This window comes from Acartia tonsa, chromosome 2 (assembly GCF_053477335.1).
Source record: "Acartia tonsa isolate MP-2025a chromosome 2, ASM5347733v1, whole genome shotgun sequence".
NCBI classification, from domain to species: Eukaryota; Metazoa; Arthropoda; class Copepoda; order Calanoida; family Acartiidae; genus Acartia; species Acartia tonsa.
In genome coordinates, this window is record NC_137261.1 from 29,477,867 (window position 1) to 29,491,219 (window position 13,353).

Here is a 13,353-nt window from a genome sequence, read left to right on the forward strand (position 1 = left end):
AAACACTCCTTAAACACAGCACTTAGTGATTGTGTTTAGCTTTAAAAATGGCAGGTCTATAACATACAGGCTGTGTGAACGGTCAATATTTGATTCATGTCAACTAGTTTTATATAAATTCCAAAGTGTTGACAATGGATATAAAATACGTGGATATATTGACAGGGGAAAATTTGTCGTCTATTTAGGTTGCTAATTATTATTATTCTGTTCGTTTATCCAGTAGGAGGGGAGGTGATGTGGTAAAGGGGGTGGATGGGGGGTAACGTTATCTTAGCCAGCTGCGAGCTTTACTTTATCAGAGTACATGAAAATCTGGTGAAACATTCAATTAATAATATATCAATTTTTGACACATTACTTTTTCACAAGAACACTAATTAAGGCCTAGACTTCTTGTCTAAAAAAGACATGCTATTACTTTTAGACTTTAGTTAGTGTCTAGCTTTACCACAGATAAGTAATGGGTAACTTTTGAACTTTTAAGTTAGTAATTTTAAAATTAATTTGCTTAGAGGAACAAAATTACATTCTTTCTCCTTATATGTAGGGAGGCCTTCTGCCCTCCCTCCCCTTCCCCTCAAGACATGGTATTACATATTAAAAGGACACACATAACTTTTTTTTTTTAAGAGCCTGATATTTTTAGGACTTTTACATCTATGAATACGCCCTTTTTTGAGCAATGAAAAAAAAGTGTGTTCGGTTCCAGGACAAACGCAGGAGTCCCAAACGTCGGAGTGGACAAACGCAGGAGTGTTCAAGTATTAATTTTATTAAGTATTTCTATACAGATTAGGTTAGGTTAAGAACAAATAAGCTCCCCGCAGGGGTTAGGCATTTCCAAAACCTATAAGATGGTCTAAAATAGGTTAGGTTAGGTTAAGTGTCCACTCCGACGTTTGTCCACTCCGACGTTCGGGACTCCTGCGTTTGTCGTAGGACCATATGTTTATATCTTGAATTATTTATTATTTATTTTACTTTTTATTTTTTTTTAATTTTCATATTTGCATGCTACATGAAAAAAATATGTATTGGGATAAAACTTTCAGCGTCCTTTTAAAGTAAGCTAGACCTCAGGAATCTAAAGGGATAAGACAGTGGCCCACATATTGATGTACCCTCCCAATGATGATATACAAATTACCCCGTCTGTAAATACAATAACTCTACTTAATCAACCAACCAATCAAATTTCAAGAAAAGTCACCAATGTTGTAAGTCAACAAAAAGAAAACGTTATCAATAGTAAAACTTTGGGGACTAGTAAAAAAACAGCCCAATGTCCCCCCTCTCCTTCCCTGGCTAGGCCTCCTTTCTTTATTTCAAGTTCGTAAATTTGCCCTCTGACCTTAGGGAAATGATCTTCCGTTTTTAGGAACATATACTTAGTCCCATAATTCTAATAGATCAGAAATAACATGTTTTTAGGAATATAGACTTAATCTAATATTGCACCGTATTAAAAACAGCTTTCTGCGATTATAAAAATGAAAAATTATAAGATTAAAACCAGTTTTGTTAGCTACGGAGGTTAAGGCTAACAAAACTGGTATAGATTTTTTTCTTTTTATTTTCATATTCGTTGGTAATTGTCCATAATACGATGCTATACATAATTATTTTTTTGTCATTGTTGCATTTACAATATAACAAAATTTTCCTTGTTATGGAATGAATAGTAATATTTTATCTATGAAGTTAGTTGTAAGAAATTTAAAGTGTTCAAAAGAAGATTGTGTTTTCTATTCTTTACTTTATTACAGAATTTAACTCAATAGATGAATAAAACACATTTATTTTCTAAAGAAGGTTAAAAGTAAAAGTTTCTTTTAGGCCTTTTGTAAAATATATTATGCGTTCAAGCCGTTATATTTACTTAAATAATAAGAAATGTAAACAATTTGAGTCAAATATGGAAAAGTAATCGATATATTATAACTTGGATGTTGCACCAGATTTCATGTACTCTGATAAAGTGATAAAATAACGATTTCTCCCATCCATCTCCTTAATCCACCTACTGGTTGAACGAACTGACCAATAAATGAGGGCTGCATTAGCAACCTAAATTGACGACAATTTCTCCCTGTCTTAATATCCACGCATATCCTATATCCTTTTTAAGAAAATGCTTATATAAATTGTAATTATAGCTGTTCTTAGTTAAATTAAGTTAATACAAAAGTTTTTTCTTCTATAGCTTGGAAACAAATTAGTATACGGTTAATTAGAACTGGGTCTCGGCCATACTGAAAAATCATGCATAGCATCGTAATACAGACAATTTTCATCAAATAATAAAATAAAACTCACAAACATGGTTTTAATCTTAGAATTTTTTTTATTTTTGTTTATCTGCGAAAAGCTTTATATAATACGATGCGATATATAACTATTAACAAACAGCAAAGTTAGGAAATGAAATTGGCTTTGATTTGTAAAAAAATGCATTCTAATCTAGAACCCCTTGGTATCACAGGGATAGGTTAGTTGAAGATATTTTTTATATAAAAAATGTTATTGTGAGTTAGGTAATTTGAAATTAAACATTAAATTGATTTGTAGAAGTTAGTTATTTATCGCATCTTATTATAGACAGCTTTCCTCAGATATTAAAATGAAAAATTATAAAATCAAAACTGTTAGCCTCAAGAAGCCGAGGGCCCGTAATAACAAAAATGGTATTAACTTTAGCATTTTTATTTTAATATTGGTGGAAAATTGTCTGTAATACGATGCTAAATAGGATTTTTCATAATTCTAAACTGGTTCTAATCCAGCGGATATTAATCGGTTTCGAAGCCGTGCTGGAAATAATATTTAAATGGTTCATGACGACTTATCAATAATTATCTTGTGAAATTATGAATAACCCTACAATATTTATTGCTCTATCCCTGAAAAAAAAATACTCGTATCCCTAGGCAAATTGTTCCAACCCTTGCAGCCAAAGCTTAAAGTATCAGAGACACAGGGACAGGCTGATTCCACAATTTCCCACGAATAATAAAATAAATATCATAGTTTTAATAACCAGGGCCTTGTTCTAATCTTATAATTATTCATTTTAATATCCACGTAAAAGCTGTCTATAATACGGTGCGATAAATAACTATTAAAACTTATTCGATATTTATTGGTTTATTATGCTGCCTTTTTAATTTTGTCAATGTATATAAAGGGGGGATGAAAAGCTAGCAGATTTATTTAATATTAGTCATCCTTATCTTCCCGTGACTTTGGTCAATGCATTTAACCTTAATGAAAGAATTATTGTGCCATTTAAAGTGAAATAATATAGGAATAAAGGAGGCCAAGTTAATTTTTATTTATCGCATCGTATTATAGACAGCTTTCCGCGGAATTTAAAATGTAAAGTTCTAAGATTAAAACCATTTATTTTAACCTCGAGGGGCCGAAGCTTTTATTAATTTCATGATTTTTATTTTAATATTAATGGAAACATGTAGTCAATACGATGTTATGCATGACTTTTCTTTCAGTACGTCTTAGAACCATGTTATCAACTTAAATTTACGACAAATTTTCCCCTGCCAATATATCCACTTATAGACTATATCCATTAATACAACACCTATGTAGTAATTTCTTTAAATCAAATAATTACCGAAACAATAATGGTTTAAGAGTTAGATAATGATGGACGGAAGTACGGACGGACGCATGTAAATACAGGGGTCTACAGGGATAAGTCAATGGCCGATAAATTGATAAACATCCCCAATGATGTTATACAAAATTAACCCTTTTTTACATTATAATTAGTGGTTGAAACGGTTAGACACTTAACTTAATGCACCGTCCAATCAAAATTATTACAAAACTTTGGGGACTGGTGTAAATAAACAGCCCAATGTCCCCTACCATCCTGATGTTAACAACTTTAGCACTGGTATTCACGCTTCCTTTATGGACATACCAATCAGGATTAAGGGATAAATAATGTACAGGAAATCTGTAACAATTCTTTTTAATTAATAATCAAAATTTAAAAAAAAAGTAATGTTATTTTATCAATGTAAGACTAGACTGTAGTCATGATTATGGTAAAATAAACTTTTATATCGACATGTCGACAATGAAGACTTCGCTGGATTAGAACTGCACTGGTTCTTGGCCATACTGAAAAATCATGTATAGCATCATATTAAAGACATTTTCCACGAATATTAAATTAGAAATCGTTAAATTAATATAAGTTTTGGATTTAATCTCAAAATTTTTCATTTTAATATCCGCGGAAATCTGTCTATAAAACGATGCGATAAATAACTCATATGATTTATGCATGGTACTGTACATACGAACGTAAGCTTGTGAAATATATATTTCGTAATACAAGTATCAGCAGTCAGTCTGTCTGTCTGTCCGAATCTAAATGTAACCAACACACACCCTAACCAACCACTTAGACGTGTTTGTTCAACAAGTTGAATAGACTACAATGTAGCTAAATTTACCAATTAATATTTTTTCTCATATATCCTTAGGAAACACACATATATAAAAACTTTCCTATAGCATAAAGTAGTAAGGATTTTTTTCTTAAGCAAATTATCTCTCAAAGGTTGTTGTAAGGGGGAGAATGGTATTTTAAGCTATTTTCTACCCTCCACCTTTTTAAAGTAAAGGATCTGATGTGCTTTGTAAAAAAATGCCTTATTATAGCATTTGTTTGGTAATTTTGTTCGAAGACGCCACACTTGTTCACAAGAATAATCTATGTTAACAACCATTTAATTACTTCTCAATTATTGCCATATTAATCATTACACAAATGGATGTATTATTACTTGGATCTTACACCACATTTTCATGTTGTCTAATGAAGTGAAACTCGCAGCGGGTTAAAATAACGATTACACCCTTAAACCCCTTTACCCCATACCCTCTCCTACTAGATGAACGAACTGAACAATAAATAAATAGATACATTTTAGCAAGCTAAACTGAAGACAATTTTTCCCCTGTCATAATATCCCCGTATATTTTATATCCATTATTTTTATATTATTATATCTAACAAGGATAGCTTGCATAATAATTATTACAAGAGAAATTAATACACGTACTAATAATAAAACTAGGACAAAAATATACATTAGGAGCGGAGCAATAAAAAGATAACTTCACATAATATTCAGAGGGTAGATACTTTCCTCTAGGTGTGCACTCACTTATCAAAGTCTGTGCACTAAAGTTTTTATTATGGATGTTTGTAACCTTGTTTTCTTAAATAAACTTGTGCATAAATCGATTTATATTAATAATTTTATACACATGTGGAAAAACTAATAAATCAAGAATAGTTATTTCTTTCATCGTATTATAAACCGCTTTCCGCGGATATTAAATGTACAATTATAAGATTAAAACTAGTTTTTTTAGCCCCAAGTTGCCGAAGGCACGGGCTAAAAAAACTGGTTTTAATCTTACGATTGTACATTTCTATAATCGTAGAAAGCTGGATTTAATACGATGTTAGACATAGTTTTTTCGTATGGATGAGAACCGGTTCCTATCCACCGGATTCGAATGAATACGAGAAAATAAAATAAAATTAAAATTTGGACAGACAGAGATAAACGTATAGAGATACAGTGAGGAGACAATAGACGATAAATTCATCTACTCCCCATTTTTTCAGGGTTGCAGTACAATATTGTATATGCTTAAAGATAGATAGATAATTAGAGCGAAAAAGCGATATTTATATAGATAGAGAAAGAAAGAGAGATTTAAAAAAAGAGTAGATAGAGAGAGAGAGAAAGAGAGAGAAATAGACAGAGATAGAGAAAGATGAGAGAAATGGAGTGTGTGTGTGTGTGTGAGAGAGAGAGAGAGAGAGAGAGAGAGAGAGAGAGAGAGAGAGAGAGAGAGAGAGAGAGAGAGAGAGAGAGAGAACGGAAGAGGAATTATAATTTATAGATAATTGAATTGCAAATTTTGAAAATCAGTTGACAATTATATTTCTCATCATTGTATGCTGTGTGTGAGTCAATAAAAATAACAACAACAATTATATACATAAGTAGCGTAACATTATAATTTTTAAAAAATTTCCTGTTTTTAGACACTTTGTTCATTAATAAGTAGCGCAGTAATAAGTAAAAGAACTGTTTTAAAAAGGGATATAATTATAGTTAGGTTAATTATAATAATAAGCTACATATATTTTAGCTGAAAAAGAACATTAAACTGTTAAAAGTATTAATATATTTTGGCATATATGTTAAACATCAAAAAGTTACCACAATTGATGTCCTTCAAGTTATTATCGTACTTTATTTCAGCTCTTGAATTATTTTGGGCACAAAGGGATGTACGTCTGGATATAAACTTGTTGTAGCGTAGCTTCGCTACTAACAAGACATCTCTTTCCGTCAATAATTTTCAAGGTTCCTCTAAACTGATAGATTCATTATTGTTGTATTGTATTCTCAAACATTTTCATTAGGTTTCAAAGTAGACTAGGTCACTGTATCTTATGCTAAATAAATCAATATGTAATTACCAGATTTTCATGTACTCTGATAAAATAATACTCGAAGCTGGCTAAAGTAACGATATCCCCCCTTCCACTAATTTTACCCCATCCGTTCCAATTCTTCTGGTTGAACGCACTGATCAATAAATGAGCTCTATATTAGCAAGATAAATTGTGGACCAAATTTCCCTTATCAAAATAACAACGTATTTCCTTTATACATTATTAAACATATACACAAATTAAATTGTAGCAAGTATAAGTATAAGTATCACTTTATTAGTATAACACACTATAGTAATGATAAATCCATTACGGATACATACAAAAATAAGCATGAGAGTTACCCTTTATGTCTATTGAAATATTACCAAGTTTGAAGCCAATATTTTTGGCAACAATGATCGTACACACATGTAAGACAAGCTTTGTTATATCTTAAGTAATTTTTCTACCAATCAATCAATTATCATCAAGAGTGGTTTCATTTTATAAGAAAAATATTAAAAAAGATACTTCATCTTAATGAAAAAAATACAGTTCCTTTTTTAAAAGTGTATTTAAAGGCACTCCAAAACGACATTGTATAGAACACTAACAAATAAAAAAAAAATTAAGGGATGTCCAAAAAGGGGGTGGGGAGGGTAAAGTGTTTACTATCCCCACAAAAAGAAGTAAAAAGCTTGGACGTCCTTGCTACATTTTGTGAGGATAATAATTATATTTGAACATTGCCCTTCTTTCGAACTCTTACTGCTTTACATTTGAGAATGTATTTAAAAATTTTAATAGGATAACAGTTAATAAATTTGTATTCGCTCAAATTCTTATTTTAGAAATCATAAGCTTGTAAAAACAGGTAAATTATTAGAGGAGACGAAAGGATTGTAAATTAATTTGACCATTATTGTCCGTAAACAAAAAAAACTTTAACAAAAATCTGTGGCAATTTTATGAGAACTCTTTTATGCAGAATTGTGCACTTAATATTCTGTAGAGCAATAATTCTATAATTTAATAATGGATGTGTTATTACATGGATCTTACACCAGATTTTCATGTTCTATAATAAAGTGAACTCTGTACCGTGCTAAAATAACAATCTCCCCCATCCCCCCCTCCCTTACCTCATCCTCTTTTCTCCTACTGGATAAACGGCCCGACCAATAAATGCGGGGGGAAATTTCAACCTAAATTGACGACAATATTTCTCCTGTTATATCATCCACGTATATTCTACATCCATTAATTAAATAGTATACTTGACCTTCTCACTATGAACAGACACTTAAATTCTACGTTTTTCCAAATGATTTTTATTAAATATATAAATTTTGCTTTTGCTACATATTTTTTTTGCTCATACTTTGATTGATTGATACTAAATAGTCAAATTAGTTACTGAGAATCCTATCCTGTCTTATTGCTAAATTTATTTATAAAAGTTTAGGCCCTCATAACAGTGAACATAAATAAAACAACTAGATTTTGAAAAAAAGGGCATAATAAAATAAAATTAAAATGTGCGAATTTTCTTCAGATTGCATGAACCTAAATCCATAATCTTAATTGTTAAATATTTTCTGAACTGTTGGTCAAACAAAAGGGCTTTGCAATGTGAATAATTTTTTGCTTCATCATATTTTAAATCAAAGAGGGAGGGGACATTGGGCCGTTTATTACACCAGTCCCCAAAGTTTTAAATAACGTTTTCTTATTCGTTGGCTTAATATCTTTGGAGACTTTATTGAATTTTGATTGGTTGGATGATTAAGTTGGGCGTCCAAACATTTCAATAACTAACTGAAATCTATAATTTTGTGTATCATCATTAAAGATGTACATCAATTTATCGGCCATTGTCTTATCCCTTTTAAACCCTGATTTCAAATCCCTTTTAACAACTTTGGTTGCAGTAAAATTTCTTGTACTGTCAATAATTCAATTCGTGCTATCAACTTGTTCGCCAGTTAAAATTATCATTATTTTGTATTTAGCATCCTATATGTTATAAATAAATCATAAGTATTGAAATATTATTTTGACTTGCAGAAAAGTTGGAAATATAATTTTTTTGGCTTGCTTCTAAAATTTTAAAGGGGTTAATAAATAATTTTTAAAGTTTTTTTGGTGGGGGTGGGGGAGTTAACCGCCCCATTGGATGTCTTTCGTCTAAAACTGACTTCCTAGCTTTATATTTCACGGTCAGATTTGATTAAAAAACGAAATATATTTAAGTTATATTAAAATATGTATATATATATATTAATCCAATTATATAATGATTTTCTCTGCATATTTTTGATTGAGTTGGCAATAAAAGTTGTGTATGATGTATAGAATTAGACTTAGGGCTCGGCATCCGCGCGTCAGCCGCGCGTAATCCTCAAATTTAAACCCGCTTTTGTGACAGACTATTTTCGAAGAGATGGATAACCTGTTTAGGAACAGGTTTAGACATCCAGCTGAATTTTTAAGTTATAATATGACAATTTTTACTGAGGCTCACAGGCGGCTGTCGCGCGGCTGCCTAGCCCTGACAGAATTAGTTCAAGTCTCAAGCTGTGAAACGGAAATTAAATGAAAGCTTATTACAAAACATTTCCAGCTATTTTTCACAGTCACAGACATAAATCACATGTACAAATGAATATGTTCTATTATTAGACTAGCAGCTACTACTCTAGCCTTTAGGGGAGGGTTGGGAAGGTTTGGAAAATACCAAAAAATATTCAAAGATATTTATAAAGTTTTACTAAAAAGAACATCCAATTCGGACCAGTATCTTCCGCGATCATTAGAAGATACAAAAAACCTACTTTATAGTATAGAATTAATATTTCACCCAAACTTTTTCTATTCTAACTAACATTTTGTCTAATAACTTTTAATTTTTTTTAACTATTTTGATTTTTAAGAATAATTACATGTTAATTCATCAAACAAATTTTTAAAAGGGGTCTAATAAAATTCTAAGACTTTTAGTTGTAATACGGATTTAATAAACAGTTTAATTTAAATATAATAAATATGATTTTTTTTACTCAAAAAAGAAATGATTGTATTTTTTTTTACATAATATCAAAAAAAAATCTTTACTTTTGTGTCTCGAACCTCACAAAAAAGGCTCAGCAATGATAACCATATTTTTTTCTTTGTTTCCGGTGTTTTATCCATTTTTGTTGTGATAGGTGCCTTGCCTTTATAGCCTGAAACGTACATGTACTCTAAAAATGTAAACAATTATTTGAAATATTTTTTATATTGAAACTAAGCATAATTCATATTGCTTATATTTTTGTTCAATATTTTGTAATAAACTAGCATCTAGAGCTTTATAATAGCCTGAAAATATCGCAAAACCATTCTAGGACCTATGTAAAGACTCCCTAGAATGGAGAACACATTTGTCTCTGTTCTAATATTAGTAATATTACATAAAAGCCTTACTTACTACTTTTTATAGTTGGATGGATTAGATATATATAATCATCAGCATTTTTTTTTAAATTTAAATATTTTTGCAGTATATGTATTGTTGTTGTTTTAATGTTGTTATTTTACAGTGCATAATACACACTTCGTTGTTTCAACAATCTTTTAGGTCGTCTAAACTTCTTTCCAATAAATATACAGCTTTAAATGTTAACTTTTAATACTCATTTATCTTTAGTCTTTATGGTGTATTTTCAAAGTACAGACGCATAGAACATCAATAATTAAAAGTATTCGTTTAAATAAACTTGTGAATGAGCCTTGGCGACCTTTCTTAAAAGTTGTTCATAAAATAACAATGATACTATACAAAGCAAAGAACACATAGCAAAGGTTAAAATTCAACCGTAAAAATAATATTTACCCCTCCAAAAATCGTTAGTTAACGTTTAAAGTTAGTAAATACTGAAGTTATAGCTACATTATAAAGCAACCATAAAAATGTTTGTAAAACTTAAAGTCATAGGATGATTCTTTCATTGATAATTTTATTTCAGAATCCCGCGGACGAGTACGCTCCAGATCCAGAACAAGAGGCAACAAGGATGAACCAGGTACAAGATATTCCTTCCAGTATAGCTTCGAAACCGATTGATATCTGCTGGATAAGAACCGATTCGAAGCCATACTGAAAAATCAAGTATAGCATTGCATTACGGACAAATTTCCCCGGAAATTAAAACAAACCATAATATTCATTTTTTATTTTGATATCCGCTGAAAGCTGTCTATGATAAGATGCGATAAATAACTATTATTTTTTTTTTACTTTATTATCCACTCATTTGCCTTGATACAGTTTTATTATTTCAAAACAAGGATGACAACATCCCTTAGAACGAAGCTTTTAAATAAAATGGTAAAACAAACGTTAGCACTTGTAAAGTGTCAATACTCAGACGGACTACGGAAAGACCTACAGGCCCTAATTATAGATAAGCGTTGCTCAAAAAACCCTAAGTATATTATTCATTAAATAGATATTATAGGGTGGGTGATTATTCTACTACATTAAAATACTTAAAATTAAAGATCTTTATTGTTAGGAACATCTTCAAATAAAAGATGCATAGGCGTCCAAGGGGGGGGGTAATGGGCCATTTGGCACCCCCAAACGATTTTGGGGGTGCCTAGGCCTAGGCCGTAGGCACCCCCAACGATTTTGGGGGGGGTATTTACCCCCCCCAAACGATATTGGGGGGGGTAATTACCCCCCCCAAAATAAATGTTCTCTAAAAAAATTTTTTTTTGGGGGGGGGTATTTACCCCCCCCCCCAAATTGAATGTTCTTAAAAAAAAAATTTTACTGAAAATTTTTTTTGGGGGGGGGGATCTATGATGTAATTGTAAAGCACTGAAGATTCCATAAAATAGATACCTAACTAAATTAAATATTTCATTAAATAATGAAAAAGAATTTCTATAGGCGATTTCTTTTGGGAGGATGTCAGGGTGTCTCAAAACTAGTTATAAAACTTACCAGGACCTATAAGACGCTTCACTTTAAAGTATAATCATATTGGTTCATTGGTTAGTGAGTTAATTATTGTATTTTTATGTTCTAAAGAATGAGATACTACTATATATTTGAATAGAAGTGGCGCCCTTAGCATCTAAGAACTCGTGTTTTCTAAAGGGTAAAAAGGGAGGAGAAAAATAGCCTAAAACCACTCAAAGGATTGACCTATAATAGTGTGGAACCATCATGGGATCTATGTGAAGCTTTCCTAAAAAGGAGAACTCAGTATCAAAAGTAATGAAATCTGAAGCTATAGTCAAATAAACCTTACTTACTACTTTATGTTATAGGATAGTACTTATTAACTTAATAGATTAGGTAGGTGCTTTTTTTACATAATTAAATTACCCCCCCCAAAAATTTTACCCCCGGGGTAAATTAGTTTGGGGGGGGTATTTACCCCCCCCAACAGACTTTAGGGGGGGTAATTACCCCCCCCAATCAAATTTTACCCCCGGGGTAAAAATTTTGGGGGGGGTAAAAAAAAATTTCGGCGCGCTTCGCGCGCCATTTTACCCCCCCCAAACACGAATTACCCCCCCCCCTAAAATTTTTTACCCCCCCAAAAAAAAAAGCTTGGACGCCCCTGAAAAGATGTACCATAAAATTATATTTAAAGTTAATATTAAATTGTTAACAAGTATATATTTACACAATTACTTCCTCTCTTCGGATAACATGTATTATAGCTACACGCACAGAGTGTTCTTGCGGTATTAGCTTCCATTCCAATTTTATTTTACTTAAAATATGAACTTTTAGAAGTGATTTTAGGACATAATGTAGTAATTTTTTTTAGTTTTAATTTTTATATTGTTTTCTAATTTCTGTTTACTAGAAAAAGAACCTATATAATTATATTTTTTCCTCCTCATCTATTTTTTGAAAACTGATTCATATTACAACAAGGTACAATATTATAAGTGAAGCTTCTCCTTAATCAAGTCTTAGAAATGTTTTTAGCAGTTTTGCAACAATTTTACTTCCAATTTTGTTTAGACTTATTCATTAATATTCTGTTTTTTTCAGTTCTTACACTCTTTAATGAATGTTGCCATCCTTGTTTTTATCCAAAACTGTATGAAGTATTCCAGACATGTGTTAAAAATACACAGATAAAAAATTCCACTAGTAAAAATTATATGTTTGTGTGAGTCTTCAATGGATGTAGAATATAATTGGATATTATGACAGGGGAAAACTTGTCGTCAATTTAATTTGCTAACATGGAAATCATTTATTAGTCAGTATGTACATCCAGCAGGAGAGGGGGAATAGGGTAAAGGGGTTGGATAGAGAGGATCGTAAGTTTAGCCAGATACATTTATCATTTTATTAGAGTGCTATGATAATCTGGTATAAGATCCAAGTAATAATAAATCCATTGTTTGTGTGAGTCTTCACAAGGAAATAACATCAACTTATTATGTAAATAATCGGTCAAACATCCTTTCCGCATAAATCTTTTTTTACAGAAATGCATAAATCGAAACAATTTGTAAATAAGAATGTTGCAAAATGCTTAAAAATGTGATTCTGTCTAAGAACATACTTACATTTTTAAGTACCTAATTATAGAGATTTTTAGCTTAGAATATTGTACTTTGTTGTCCAAAATATTAGTATTCCAAAAATCAGATCAGTAGGATAATTATATCACATTTGTTATTTGTTTTTTTCTAATAACAAACACTTGAAGATAACATTGTGGAAACTATTGTATACCAAATAATCATACATAGTAGTTAGATAACTAACTTTCAAGGAGGTTTTTTCAAGTAGACAAATAAGCATACGAATAAAAAGATGATCATCGAAAAAAATG

At 31.0% G+C, this 13,353-nt stretch overlaps 1 protein-coding gene across 1 annotated transcript in view; it reads left to right on the forward strand.

Annotated features, from left to right (window-relative positions):
• The window catches only part of LOC145309395 (uncharacterized), a 155,123-nt gene that overhangs the window by 31,002 nt on the left and 110,768 nt on the right, over positions 1-13,353 (forward strand). Inside the window, exon 4 of the mRNA XM_080150334.1 lies at positions 10,507-10,563. Coding sequence (XP_080006460.1) covers positions 10,507-10,563 — 57 coding nt within the window. The remainder of the gene's footprint in view (positions 1-10,506; positions 10,564-13,353) is intronic.